General features: G+C 46.2%; 3 protein-coding genes across 3 annotated transcripts; 2 read left to right on the plus strand and 1 right to left on the minus strand.

Moving 5' to 3' along the window:
• Nucleotides 1–4,390: 4,390 nt before the first annotated feature.
• Nucleotides 4,391–4,666, plus strand: MAA_11806 (zinc finger domain-containing protein; the record flags this gene model as incomplete). Its single annotated transcript, XM_011412994.1, has 1 exon — nucleotides 4,391–4,666. One exon carries the CDS (start codon nucleotides 4,391–4,393, stop codon nucleotides 4,664–4,666), a length of 276 nt encoding a protein of 91 aa, XP_011411296.1.
• A 961-nt stretch (nucleotides 4,667–5,627) lies between these two features.
• Nucleotides 5,628–7,508, minus strand: MAA_10379 (uncharacterized protein; the record flags this gene model as incomplete). Its single annotated transcript, XM_007828377.1, has 1 exon — nucleotides 5,628–7,508. One exon carries the CDS (start codon nucleotides 7,506–7,508, stop codon nucleotides 5,628–5,630), a length of 1,881 nt encoding a protein of 626 aa, XP_007826568.1.
• Nucleotides 7,509–8,185: 677 nt separating this feature from the next.
• MAA_10380 (ABC transporter, transmembrane domain, type 1) lies at nucleotides 8,186–13,492 on the plus strand (the record flags this gene model as incomplete). Its single annotated transcript, XM_007828378.2, has 14 exons — nucleotides 8,186–8,923; nucleotides 9,579–9,607; nucleotides 9,932–10,534; nucleotides 10,591–10,645; nucleotides 10,774–10,936; nucleotides 11,010–11,252; nucleotides 11,320–11,518; nucleotides 11,583–11,658; nucleotides 11,705–11,760; nucleotides 11,822–11,886; nucleotides 11,938–12,122; nucleotides 12,197–12,630; nucleotides 12,704–12,788; nucleotides 12,860–13,492. The coding sequence occupies 14 exons, from the start codon at nucleotides 8,186–8,188 to the stop codon at nucleotides 13,490–13,492; spliced, it is 3,564 nt and encodes a 1,187-aa protein (XP_007826569.2).
• Nucleotides 13,493–15,124: the final 1,632 nt, after the last annotated feature.

Here is a 15,124-nt window from a genome sequence, read left to right on the forward strand (position 1 = left end):
GAGTTGATCGCCACCCTGGGCCACCGAGGGATTGCCTTTGTTAAGGAGAACCAGGTATTTTAAAAGACACTACTATTCAAACGGGTCGTATATTAGTAGCCAAGGGGAGCAATTTCCATGTGTCAAGAGACCGGTTTTGTGATGCTTCGATAGCAACAAATAATATCAGAGCAACTTCTATCGGCAAACACGCCAACTTCCTATGACTTCAGACAAGGGCGGTAATGGGAAACAGATCTGACTCAACGTGGGCATTAGACAGAAATCATACAGTCGATTTACTCATCAATATCACATTGCGTGACCTGGTACGGAATTGAAGCCTCTGCATTCGCATGACAGCACAGGGAAAACCCCAATGATATATACTTATTCCCGGGGGGATAAAAACCTGTACAAAGGCTTCCTAGAACATCCGCCACTCGCCACTTCCTGCGATCACCGCATTCAAGCGTTTAATGCTTAGGATAGCATTGTACGGATCGAGTATTCTTGGTCCAATAGTTCATATTGAAAATACCTGGGCCGGAGCCGTAGCCACCAACGTGTTGATAGCAGCCCTTATACCTGCGCAATATTAATAAACATGAAGCAATATCAAACGTGAAGGAAAGTACATACTTGTACAGGTTGCAATGCCGTGTGTGACTTTCAAATTTCAGTGAACGGAGATTTCCCGCTCTATTAATCTGTGTTAATAGAAAGGGCATGCTCACTTTGTGAGGGTTTCCCTACACTTACATATGATCTGGAAGGTCTGCACACTCGTGATACCTGGGAATCGGGAACCCTGGTGGTGGTGTCCCACCGTTTGGGCGCGCATAGGCGTATGCCTGCGTTATGTGAGATTGACCACCAATGCTATCAACATTGAATTCTTTGGAAGGCTGAGATAACCTACTACTGCCCCGCTTTCGGCGCTGTCGAATTGGAAGTCGTCGTACTGAGCGACGGCGCCCAGAGCGGCAGACACAAGAACGAACAACTTTGTGAGATACATGGTTCCTTTTTATTTGAGAGCTTGAAATTGGTAAGGCAGCGTGATAAATTGCAATTAATAGTACGGATAGTGCACGATTTCACAAGGCAATACCAGGAGGCTGGGCAGATATTTATACTGTATTAGTCTCCTAATTTGCAAGCGTGATAACTTGTCGTTGTGAAAGCGTTATCTAGTAATGCATGTATTTCCAGCGTTATGATGGTTATTGGGTTTGACCATCACGCCACGGAGCAAGAATACCCAGCAATAAGGGTGCTTGCCAAATATCCCGCTAATAAAGTTGCTGATTTTTAGCTCTTGGCTTGTATAATAGGTAAATACTGCCTTATTACTCGCGAATATAGGAATGGTCCATTTTAGTCTAGATATTATAGTTTGAGTTTAATATATTAGAGTTTCAAATAAAATAATAAAATACTAGAAATAAGTTATTTTATTACCTATTATAGTTTAAAGGCTTATTAACTTTCAAATTTTTATTTAACTTAAATATAATTATTTACTTTTTTATATTTAGTTTACTTAAAGGCTAATTATTTATAATACAAATAAGGTTTCTACGTAGTATTTTTATAGAAATTTAAAATTTAGAATAATAGGCTTTAAGAAATACCTAAAAATTAAATAAAAATATCTTAGGTTCTAGACTAAGTTTATAAGATAGTTGGGGAACCCCGCACACGGGTAACCCACCGCAATCTAATTTATAGGGTCACGCGAGAGTAGGGTCTGGTTTCCCTACTATATCCCCGGCACCTCGCACAAGTAGAAGATGAGGCAAGTTTTAGTTATAATAATACACTTGACCTACCTGGCTACCTGATGTCCGGTTGCAGCGTTGTAAAGTTGAAATTTATTTAAGTTAGGATGCTTGAAATATAATACTATAATTAAAGTTACGCGCTATATATCTAATTACCCCTCTTCTTCTTGCGTCAAGATTTTATTTACAGAGTATAAAGTATATATTTTAATATTTACCGAGTATATTTCCGGAATTGTGTTTCCAAAAAGGTTATCTGGAAGGCTACCGCTACTTAATACTAGTAGTATAAGGTATTTGTTAGTGCTATCCTGCTTTTGCTCCTAGTAGATAAATAGATAGATTTTGCTTAACCCGGATAAAAGGGCCTCTAAGGTTTTAATACTAGCTAGAAATTCTTGTTTCTTTAATACCTTCGCCTCTAAGCCTTATAAATATATAGCGGTATAATAATACCAGTAAAATCAGCGTAAAAATAGCAAAAATATATAATTTTAATAAAGTTAGGAAATAGTACGTAGCCTTGTCTAGAATTATATCATGTAACTACCAAGGTCGTTGGGTTATATCGACGGAATAAAAACTGTTAATACCGATGCGATCTCGCGTTAGTTGGTACCCTTACACTTGTAGGGAGTTCGTCTATTACATTATGTGCTATTGTATAACTATGTCTCCAAGCTTCAGTCGTTAAAATACCAAGTATTATCCAGCAAACTCACGGGCTCACGTGCTCTCGGTATATTATATTTTCCGCCAGAGAGGTTGGTTAAAGGCTCCAGTGCACACACAAAGTACACAGCGTCATGAGACCTTTATTGAAATACCAATCAATTTAGAAAGGGTTATCGCCTACAGTAGGTCTTAGCTTCTACGCAGAGAAAATGAAAAACTAAATAAAAGTAGGGGGGGTTGTATACCGGTCCACGGATGTTTCAGGATAGACCCAAAGGGCGGAACGGTGTGGGCTTCTAGCCACCTGTTCAGTTTATCTGGATTTGCGCAGATATGCTTCGCACCGTGAAGGTTAATTGGTATTCTAGCATGCTCCTGCCATTCAAAAATCATGAGCGATGTATCAGCATGGCATAGCTCTGACTGACGGAGGCTGTTGGAGTATTAGCAAGTCTTTTGAGATTATGATGCTTTTAAAAGCTATTATCCTACATGTCTATACAATGATCTACGGTTTGTTGTCAGCATGGACTAATAGTGAGATACGGGATTTAAATCCTCACCGATGTGCGTGCGTATTGGCTGTCCTGGGCCTGGTTTAAACATCTCCGCTGTTGCGGAATAATAATCTGATAACATGTACTGTCGAATAATTTTCTAAGCCAATCTTAGCACTGAAATGGCTATAAACGTAGATTAAATGGTATATAACCCACCAGGCAATGCAAGTTGTGCAGGAAACTAAATGTTCCCATAATTCCTCCTGTTTCATCCTCAAATTCCGTAAGAATAGTATTGGGGGAGCTTGCATTACGCCAGCCAGGTACTGGAACGCGAATTGTATAGTCTGCTCAATTGTTAGGGCCTCGGTGACTGAAAAGGAATGTCGCTTAACTTAATCTTTAGCAATGCGCCCCAAGCTTCGTCTAATTCTGGGCGAGGTTCCCCTCGGAAAGGACCATGATTTCCAAATTTATCATCATATGTTCGAACCTCCCATTCTATACCGTCGGCTATCCAATCTGTTCATGTATAAGATTTCTACGCGGGCAATCGACTGTGACGAGGATTGGGTCTTACTGACTGACCTGAATGTGGTAGACGAACACTTTGAGTGCATTCAGTCACATGCACAGCTTTTCGTATGCTTGCTGTCAGAAACAGTCCCATGTTGAGCAGCAAAACAAATACATTCCCAACCAGCAACGCCGAGTTTCGCTTCTGTTGCCGCTGGTACTTTTCCCTCTTCTTCTCGTTGCTGAGAAGATGCTCAGTGTCAATATCACATTCGTCCACTTCCAGACAAGTAGAGGACTGGGGATGCATTGTCAATGAGTCCTTGCAAGACGTAGCCAAAAAAATGAGAGATCCTGCTCAAGGCAGAAGGTAATAAGTGCAGGGTGATATTAGATGAAGAATCACCTCGCTCAATTGTGTAAAAAGAAACTCATGACTCACCTATTGCACAGGTGGGAATTTCCATTTGGGATTAACTACAAAAAAACGAAATCATACTACGCCACATGCAAGTACCTAGAAGGCCACAGCGGTGATGCCGTTAGGATTGACGGTGCAGCAAAGCTCATGCAAACTTACCTTGCAGCAAAAGTGGATGGGCATCACGACTGCTCCACTTGAATAATGGTATTCCATATTGATACCGCATATAATCAAGTAATAACATTGATTACGATCCACAGTAACATAATGGCAGTCACAGCTTACCTTGCTATGTACACAATAAGCTGGTTTGGGAAGCGGAGCCTGAGACATCAATGATGTTAGCTCTATGTCTTGGATTATATTCTCACAAGCAATTCGACGACGCCTATCAAGTCATGAGATTGTTCACTTAAATAACTCTATACACACCTTCGACAGCTTCTCGGTAGTAACATAGCTTCCACATCACCGCACTACTACAAAACTATCCAGTTATCAGTCCCGAAATGAAGTTCTACCAAGCAATTTTGCCACTTCTTGTACTGGGAGCTTCTGCTTCTCCTGTCACTAAGCTTGGTGACCTATCTCACGATGACACCGACCGCAGCGATATCAAGCTCGGCGACCAAGCCCATGACGCGACCAGCCGCCGGGATATCAAACTGGGCGATCAAGCCCATTATGCAACCAGTCGCGATATCAAGCTCGGCGATCAAGCCCATGACGCGACCAGCCGTCGGGATATCAAGCTCGGCGACCAAGCCCATGACGCAACAGCGTAAGAGGTCGACCTCATGCTTCTTCCTTCTGCTCTAGCCCTTTGCACACAAAAAAAAGGTAAGCTATCACTACAAGAGTTCCTTGTTTGTCGCTAACAGCATCTGCAGATTAGAGCAACACAGTATCCCAAGAAGGAGCAGCATTGACGACCTGACAAGGAAGAACGGACGAGACACATCCTTTCCAACTTTTGCTCTCTACTTGAGTATACGTGTATGCGAAGGGTTGATGGGAAAGTGGTGGGATTTAAGATTTCTCAAAGCTGCAAATATTTCAGCTGTTTTATTTTCATCTTGCGTCGTATCAGCTACCTGTAGATAGTTGATAGGATCAGGTGTTGCATGAAAATACCTATACGCAGTTTCTACCACTCTGTGCATCGTCCAAAACATGTGCCATCTGACTATTTATTACACCATATCCAATGACACACGTTGGCTCAGTTTCTTCTCTCATTCTTTCTCACAAAGAACGGATTAGATCCAGACGATTTGGTTAGGAAAATGTCGATGCAACTACCCAAGGCAACTCGACCTGCAAAATTTCTCAGCAAGTTTACTTCCTATGCGCCATTTTGCATCCCAGTCGCAATGATCCTAGCAGGGCCTGGATTTCAAACGATATAACCAAATCTAAATCAATTCTATTATAGATTCTAAATGTCATAAAAAAGAATATTGTTTATGAAACCTGAATCGCGAAAGAGCCTGGCTTTACGTTGTGTAAAACATGGGTAGGGCCATAAAATGCACAGCAGACTATTGGCGAACATGATTGCAGTTTATAACGTTTTAACTCTTCACGGATGCTAGAAACGCCGGGCTGAGCTGGAACTCGCTTCTTGGTGTTTCAACTAAAGTTACCAAATTTTCCAAATAAATGTTGCAACTAAATAGACGGACAACTGAAAACCGAGAAGCCTTGGCAGTTGTGTTATAGAATCTCGCGCCACATTCCACGTTCTCATGCACTCTCAACCATTAGGACTGATGCTAAATAGCACCGAATGTACAGGATGCCAACTTCAACGCCTTGCATTGCGGTCTCGGAATCTAGCGCCGGCAAAAGATGATGAATGGTCCAGAAGACGAAGAGGTTCGTCGAGATGTAAGTCTCAACTTTTTCACATCTGACAATAGACTCAGCCAAATCAATCAGCAGCTGGTGGAAAGAGCGCCAAACCCGGATCCGATCAGCGGCGTGAGCATGCCCACTGCCTCTTGTTGCCACATGAAGACATTCTCCCACCCTGATAGCTAATCTGTCGGCCCTGCTCTTCAGGACTTGGGGTTCCAAAATATCGGCCACGGAGAAGGAGAAGAAGTCGTCGGGTACCCTCGCACCATATCCAATCCAAGCCGCCAGCTCCGTTGTGATCTGCTCCGGCACCATGGACCAGATCAGTTTGCGTGCCGGCTTGCGTACCTCCTCATGCCCATCGTGGTACAGGATCAAATCCAGCAAGCCGTGCTTGTCATATACCATTACATCTGTTATTCGTTTCAGCAACTCGTCCCGGTCCATGAGCGTCTTCTTAGTCGACAGTCTTACATTGCGACTGAGCTTAATGCTCGAGGCAGACGGTGAATTTATCACAGTCTCGCGCCAACGTGCCATAGCGTCGGGCTTGAGGGCGAGGGCGTCTATTTCCACCATCGAGGACGAGGTACTGGGGCTATCAGCATTGTCCTGAAAAATCTCGCCGACTTTGGCTTCGATCCGCGACGATTCATGTATCAGTAACGAGATGAACGCAGAGGGTGTTAGCGCGTCCCGGCAGCTAATAACTGCGCCAGGGAGACCCCTCGACGTATCCAAAGCTTTGTCATTAATGACAGATCCAGGGCTTTCTGCCGTAAGGTGGAAGGCGGCGATGATGCAACTCCGCGGCTTGCCATACTCTGTGCGATAGCGATGATGGACCAGCGATGCGGCACTAAAAAGCACAGATATGGGTTGCGCGGGGTATTCAACTTCAACAATGGTGGGAGAATTTCCTCGAACCGTCTTCTGGAAGTCCAAGAGGTCGCTAAGAGCTTTGTCTGTGAGGAAAACGCTATCATTCTCCGTTGACCACGGGTTGCCATCTTTGTCGTGCCTTATGTTGCGGTTACCCTTGTGAGTGCCTGGAAGAAAGACAAAGTTTTGGCCGTCGGGTCCCTTGGTGAGTCCGCGGTCCCAGCAGAGCAAGACCTTATACTCCTGGCGGAAGGGGCTGTTGTCGATATGGAGCATGTTGTCTTGAGCGTTGACCGAGATTGGCGGAGTGTCTTTAGCACGTACATCCGTCATCCCGACTGGGCCGCCCATGGCGTAGGCCATGAGAGCTATGAGCAAGGGGTGTGCAAAAGCCGAGTTGAATCTGGAATCCTGAAGAAACTCCGGTTGGTCTGCCAGGTTCATGTACGAGTGGAGGAAGGCGCCGCAGCCATGTTTCTCCATCGCTTTGGTGAATTCATCGACGAGCGTCTGGAAGCTTGGAATATCGATCAGGCCCGCAAAGACAGCGCAGCCGTTTGTGTCGAGCATGTTAGCAAGGTGCAAAAAGCACTCCTCGGTCTTCTCGTTCCTCCAGACAGCTCGAAGCGCCCCGAGGAGACATTGCCGAAAGCAGCCTCGGGTCTCTTCGCTTGGTCCTTGACGGTAGGCATTTGCCTCTACGGAAACGCCTGGGCTCGAAGACGCGTTGGCAAGCTTGTCGATTACTTCATTTCGTTGACGCGGTGGAATCGAGATGGAAAGCCCAATTGCCAGCTCTGACTGCGCCTTATCCCCGGTCCATTTGTTATCGGCCGCTGTTCCTGCTGCCAGCGGGTCAAAGGTGGCTCGATGGAAGACCTTCATTATTAATGTGTAATTTGTATTGTAGTAAGTGGGATATCTTGGCCTATGAGGTATAAAAGGTGGATGATGCAGATAGATATCAAGCCGGCTGGTTTGACCTTAGCATGAGAGAGAACTACACCCTGCTACACTACAATTTTGAGGTAGTATATTTTACTAATTTTGACCCTCTGTTCCTCTTGAACTGGGTTCCTGCTCGGATTGTCCTGAATTGGATATCAAATTCGAACATTGGAGCTGATATGATCATGACAGACGTATACCCGGTGAGTCGTCTTCTCCACGCTACAGCAGAAGCAGCGACCGTAAGGTTGCATAGGGCTGTCGGCGCGTGATTATATGTTGATTACGGTACTTGGGGATTACGTACTTTATGCAGTGAGAAAATCTGATCGAGCTTACTATCCAATTTCTCCATTTCTTTTAAACTTATTACCTGATTGCCAGGATCATTAGGCATCGGAGGTCATGTCGGCTTGCCAAATCGGGTTCCTCAACGACCGTCTGAACTCCTTTTTTCTCGACCAGTTCGTGTGAGAATAAATCAGTAGGTTTAGTATTACATACATGATCTACAAAGTGTGTGGTAGTTTTCTCGTCACAAGTCTCTATAGATCTGCCTTGAATTTTTCTACGGGCTTTGGAAATACATCTTCCGTTGTTGAAGGCTGGGCGTCATGGCATTCTTCAAATCATTCAAATCTGCACTTGGCATTCGGCCTTCCACGCAAAACAGACTAGAGTACAATATAGTAGAAGCGCAGGAACAGGATAACGGTGGCAACGACTTGAAGTCCAGCTACAATACTGTCCACTCACGTTACCACTGTGCTCCAGGACATCGACATCTTCTAGCTTGGGTGATTGCCGCAGTCCTCACTACTGCGCTGGCAATCATCCTTTGTATAGCTCTGGGATATTGGGCAGTAATGATGCGTTCGCAGCCACACTCGGAGCTCGTTAAGTCTGTCCAGCACAACTGCGGCAATACAGCCGCTGAGGCTCGCAGTCTTGGCTGCGAATTCGACATCTTGACCAACAACTGGATCCCCTCAGCATGCGCCGAGAATGTCACTGCTAGTGAGTTCCGAGCTTGGGTATTTGAAACAAAGCGGCTTCATGGTCCATGGCCATACTTTCATGACGATGGTGCCATGGAGCAAATCGAGTCAGAGCTTCAGCTGTCAGAGATGGTCGGGCATAGAATCTTCACAACAACCGAGAACCACATTGGCCACTGTGTCTTCTTGATGCGAAGAATACACCGCTTAGTCAAGGGTGAGATCAAACAGATTGCGCGAATCACGTTTGATCACACAATGCATTGTACGAACGAAATTTTAAGGGCTGTGGGCAACCCCGATTTTGAAGACCGCGGAAACATCACGTCTATTTTCAAGGTTGATATTGCGGATGTTTGTTTGAATCAGTATTCTAGAAGAAAACTTGTCATAATTGTGCTAGGAGCTAATTTTTGCTACACATTTTGCATACTATCATTATGCGTGTATGACCATAGAAATTGAGCAACTTTCGGGGCTTGCTTGCTTTTGATCATCTATCCTGACATTCAATCCATTGTAACGCTTTATACCAATCGTGAAGGGAAATTTTGTGCACTGAAATCTAGTTGCTTTGATCTCACTGGCCTTGGTGTTCCTTGCGTTGTCTATATTGGACAGGGAACTTGAGCTTGAGGCTTTGAGGGTATTGGCGTGTCGCTCCTTGGCCATGGTAGGGCAATGATTGCTTTCCCTCGACGTTTATAATTTAAAATTTGCAAAGGCTTTCACCAGTTGCCACTATTTATCTCTTTCTCTTCAGGATCTACGGATAGTTTTCTAGCTCTTGCACGGGGTTTACACGGTCCTGAAGCACTCATGATAGCTCACTCCATCCTTCACCACGTAGCGAGGCACCTGCGAGGAACGAATGTATTTTCAGCTACTGCTTGTTGCCCAACAGCCCCATTACACCTCATAAGGGGAGCAAACCTGGTCACGGAAAAGTCTGGTCGCTAAGCAATCTAACAGGGGTCTTCAGCAGGGCTCTGCCTGCTTATCTGTACAGTCTCGTAGTACATGCATGTATCTACAAAGGTATGTTTACACAACCCAACAGCAAGTCATAAAACGGATTGGCTCACTATGTGTAGCAACAACTAAATGCTCGACTAGCTTGCATTGCTTCGCGGTATATGCAGCCTCGTAATCACTGTGCATAGCAATCTTTTAAGTCATGCTTGTCCTGGATGTGTGTCCAAATACTATTGTCGCATAAAGAAGATTTCTTACTAACACACTATCTCAAGGGTTGGTTACAATGCTAGCGGTAAGTTGGATGCCTTGTTCAATGTTGGCGAAAGCTTCCCCTCGGGGAATGTTCTGAAGAATTTACTGCTATTCCACACAATGATGATACAGCGTTACTTACTGTCTCTTAGCCAATTTCCTAGGTATATTTACGCCTGCAATCACCATGATACTCTACGGAGTCCTCTCCCAGAGAAATCACACTATCGACGCCGAAACTGCGTTCACGACTATAGCTGTTCTGTCCATGGTCATTCATCCAGCAAACATGATAATGACCATCATTCCAAGAGTTGTTGCCACGTTTGCCAGTTTTGAACGCCTCCAAAACTATTTATTGGAAGCTCCTCGCCAAGACCAGAGGGTTGTTCTTGAAGATAAGCCGGAGAGGCTACTTCCTCGTAGAAACACCGCTGCAGCCATCAGCCTCGAGGAAGTCACGGTCGAAGCCGATAAGACGTCGGCGCCGGCTCTCGACAGAGTGACTCTGGAAGTTGAGCGTTCAAGCATCGTCATTTGCGCTGGTCCAACTGGGGCTGGCAAAACGGTGCTAGCAAAGGCCATACTAGGTGAGGTGGCTATTTCCCACGGCACGATCAAGACGGCATCGAGACGGATTGGTTACTGCGACCAAACGCCTTGGTTGCCCAACGGCTCCATTCGAGATGTCATCTGTAACTTCGCAACACATGTGGACGAGAATCGATATCAAAGGTTGTTTCATCATCATGCTTAGTGCACGACCTTAATCAGCTACCAATGGGGGACAGCGCAGAGATTGGCGGCCGCGGTTTGAACCTGTCAGGGGGACAGAAACAGAGAATGGTATGATCTATTCACATGAGATCCTATCGCGCAGCTGTGTGCTCTTGGCTTCGATGGGAAACGTCGGCTGGCAAGGCCTCTCGTTTCTAGCCGTAAAGCAAAGAGGATGAAAACTGATTGATCCCTAGGCCCTTGCTCGTATGCTCTATGATGAGTGTGACATAGTTATCCTAGAAGACCCCTTCAGCTCCCTGGATGGAAGGACCGAGGATCAGGTCATCAATAACCTTTTTGGACCTGAGGGCATCTTCCATACCAGACGGTCAACAGTCTTTTGGATCACCAATGCGAGTGGGTACAAGCTTTACCTTGGCCAATTTGAAGCCGTGTTGCTCTATACGCTCTTCTAATGTTCTCTTTATAGCACACCACTTTAAGCTGGCGGACAGCGTTGTGATCCTAGAGAACTCTCGCATAAAGGAGCATGGGCATTGGAGCGTGTTGGATTCTCTCCCTGATGCGTCTGGCAAAGTCATGTCCGATGATTCGCATGAGTCCGGACAGGTTGATGCCGAAGCCTCGCAACTAGACGCCCAGAAGAAAAAAGCCAAAGAGCTGGACACCCGGCTTGATTTGAATCGCAAGACGGGAAATCTTTCTCTATACGGTAAGAAAGCTCGTGCAGTAGTCTCTTTCAGCCAGAGAATCTGACCATCGACTCACCCCAAAACCAGGCTATTACTTCAAATCCGCAGGGCTCTTCAACGCCATCTTCATGATAGGCTGCACCGCCACCTATTCGTTCTTCATCACTTTTCCACACTACTGGCTCAAGCGATGGACGGAGGCAGATCAGAATGTCGAATGGCTCTATATGATGGTATACGGCTTACTAGCTCTGTTCGCTTGGGTAGCCACGAATGGAACTATGTGGTTAGTCACTCTTGGGCTCCCATTTCCTGTCTATTCTAACACCAACCTGCTAATCTCATGCCAGGTCGACATTCATGCTTGTCACTCCTAGATCGGGCCTGTTTCTTCACTCCAAGTTGCTGGGTAACATAATAGGGCGCGTCTTCCATCCTATCCGAATGAATTCAGCCGTGAAGCTAACTGTAGCACAGAGCACCACTCTCGTTCTTTGCTACAACTGATATTGGCGTCATTTTAAATCGGTATAACTTGCCTTTTAGTTTCTGGATAATTTCCAAGAGCTTGTAGCTTACAACGAAGCAGTTTCAGTCAGGACATACAACTAGTCGATAGGGATCTGCCCGGGGCATTTCAGTCCCTAAGTAACCGTAAGAACTCGGTGGTGCGAACATGTTGGACAATACTAACAAGGTAAACAGAGATTTTTAAGCTGCTAGTGCAAGTTTCCTTACTTCTTGCCGTCCAAAAGCTTTTGCTTTTGACTATTCCCCTGTGCTTCGTCGTCATCTGCCTTGTCGCGAGGGTGTATTTTCGCACGTTGCGCCAAGTGCGGATCGAAGAACTTGCCTCCAGGTCGGCCGTCTTCTCGCAAATCGTTGAGACTGTACGTATTCTTTGCCCCATCCCAACATGTCAGTTATTGGCTACGAGTATCTCTAAGTTAAATTTGGCCGTCAGGTCGAAGGTTTAATCACCATCCGCGCATTCAGATGGCAGAGTCGCTGCCAATCACATTTTGACCGCGCGCTGGATGGCTCACAAGGTCCGCTCTATCTTTTATCTAGTCTTCAGCGGTGGCTCAACCTCGTGCTCGACCTCATGGTCGCCGCAATCTCCGTGACTATAATCGCATTGGCGTTATTTCTCAGAAGCACTACCACCGGCGCAGCTGTAGGCGTTGCTCTGAATATCATCCTCGTCACAAATACTACTATTGTCAGGCTGGTTGAGTCCTGGGCCGACTTTGAAGTCTCACTAGGAGCCATCGAGCGCCTCAAAACCTTGGATGAAGAGATTCAGAAAGAAGACTGGCCTGGGGAGGATAATATTCCCGAGACATCTTGGCCACAAAGAGGGGGGATAGTGATTGATCACGTCACTGCGGCTTATAAGTGAGTCCCTATCCCTATGTGAAAGCAACCACAGGACTGAGTCGGAACTGAGCTAATTAATTGCAACACACAGCGGGCGTTCCGCTAGTCTCCGAAACATCTCTCTCACCATCAAAGCCGGTCAGAAGGTTGTGGTGTGCGGCCGCACGGGAAGGCAAGTTCCGCCGCAAAGATGCGTCTGATCTCTTATCCCATCAAGGCTAATCTTTCATAAACGACCAGTGGCAAGAGTACGCTTCTTCTATCCTTGCTACGCCTCGTTGAAATTACCGGTGATATCAGCGTAGACGGCGTCGACCTTTCCCGCATATCGCGGGCTGCAATCCGTGAGCAATGTTTCATTACCGTGCCACAGGACCCCATGCTGTTGCCCGATACCCCGTTGCGCTTCAGTCTCGACCCGAGTGGCAAAGCCGAAATCAGTCAAATTGTCGATGCGCTGCAAAAGACGGGTGTCTGGAGCCTCCTGTGCGAGTCCAACACCGCAAATGTCGCCGAAGTACTCGATCGCAAGATGTCGGAACTGCCCGCCCTCTCTGTGGGACAACTTCAACTCCTCGGAATCGCCAGGGCATTGGTCAAGAAGGCGGTTTTGAGAACCAAGCTCAAACCTGTTCTTCTGCTGGACGAGGCAACGTCATCACTGGACACTGCGACGGAATCGTTGATCCACAACTTGATTGACGAGGAGTTCTCCGGGCAGGGATACACGGTCGTAGCTGTCGCCCACCGGTTGGGCGTTGTGACTGGCCGAATGAGACCCATGGACATGGTAGTGATGATGGCCGACGGGGCAATAAGGAAGGTTGGGGGCGCCGAAGAAGTGCTGGGATCGGACCTTGTTTCTTCTTGGACTTCTTAGCTTGATTCTTGATATGAGACTGTTATTCTGTAAACTTATGTATATATCATGCAAACTGACAACTTTCCATGACAATTCTAGACTAGTGGCAATAGGCTCGTCTCTAATCAGAGTACTCGGCTAGAAAACTTGGGTGTACAAAAGGTCGAGTGTGGAAACCGTCACCAAGGAGAATGACAAGAACTTCAATGGACGGCTGAATGCTTTATTGATCACGTTTCAAACACGTAGCAATCCTTCAATACGAAGGCGCCGTTGTCTTTAACTGTCGTCGAGCCCATCATACCTGCGAACTTCTGGCGTCTTGTTGAATAACTATGTTCTTAAGTTCCTCACTATAGCGAATGGAAGAGCTGAATAGGTCGCGTCAAGTGCAGGCTTGCCAGGAGCGTTTCCAGCTCTACGGCTTACGATAAGCCGGAACATGAAGTTCCATCCCCGCCACGGGCCATTCTTGATAGTTGGGCGCCGCGTCGGGCTGTCGGTTGCGTGATTGGATCAATTTGGCCTCAAGTACTCCGTAGATACTTCCAGTCTCTTCCCCATCCGGTCGCAGCCTCAAACGGACAACTGTGCAGCGCCCTTGTGGTAACAGACAACGGCCCAGCCCTGGAACCTCCCTCACAATCCCCTGCACAAGATTTGTGTAACGTGGCTAGAATGGCCCATCTGACCCCCCTTCGCATGCAGGTCCGCATGTAGCAAAGCCCGGAGAACTACCACCTGTGTTATAGTCCTTGGACCACAAGGAATACCTCAAAGCGCATGTACTCGGCAGCAAAAGTTCATATGCAGGGAGGTGTTTCCAGTAACTCGGAGCAACATGTGGGAACTGCCAGATCAGACCAGGGAGCAGCCAACCGCATATTAGCGTAAATTGATCACATTTCCGTCCAGATTCACTGTGGCTCCCTAAGCTTGCATATGACACATGACACGGATGCTACCCGGCCCCGGATATACGGATCGGCATGTTACAACTTACAAGTCAAGTGGCTTAGAGCAGCTGCGGGAGGAACCCCTGTTACTTGCTGCCTAGTTTTAATGTTACTTTCACAGGCAAAAACGGAACTGGGGATGCTGTAGACCACGCCATGCTTTTGCTCCCGCCAAGTGATGGATTTGAGAGAATGGAATTAACCCTATCATGCATCTGATGACTCTGATTCAAATCGCAACGACTTGATGTCAGCTTGCTAAAAATTCTTTACAACCTATAATCCTTGTACCTTTCCTCGTAAGAGTTTGAGTCAGGGAGCAGCATGGAATTCTAACGAAGATGCTATATTTGATGTGAAAACACTACAAGTCGCTATTGGAGATGTATCACACGAAGTAGGCTGCGAAAATTCTTGGAAGCAGTATGGTAATATAAAACTTAGATCGAGCATTTGAATCTTTTAATTATTCTGCTTCCTATAGGGTAGTTGCTTGATTATACTACGTATGCGCCCTGCAAATCAGCTAGACAGTATAAAGGAAAATTCCTCGTAAATTTAGGTGGACCAAGTCTCCATCACTCGGCTGACATCCAGTCTCTGCGATTTGGATTGGGTCAAGTCCATTTTAACCTTTTGTTGACCAAAACAGCCACACCTGGTACATAGAAGAGAATGCGCGGAATAGCTAGCT

The sequence above is a fragment of the Metarhizium robertsii genome (assembly GCF_000187425.2).
Source record: "Metarhizium robertsii ARSEF 23 chromosome Unknown MAA_Scf_34, whole genome shotgun sequence".
NCBI classification, from domain to species: domain Eukaryota; kingdom Fungi; phylum Ascomycota; class Sordariomycetes; order Hypocreales; family Clavicipitaceae; genus Metarhizium; species Metarhizium robertsii.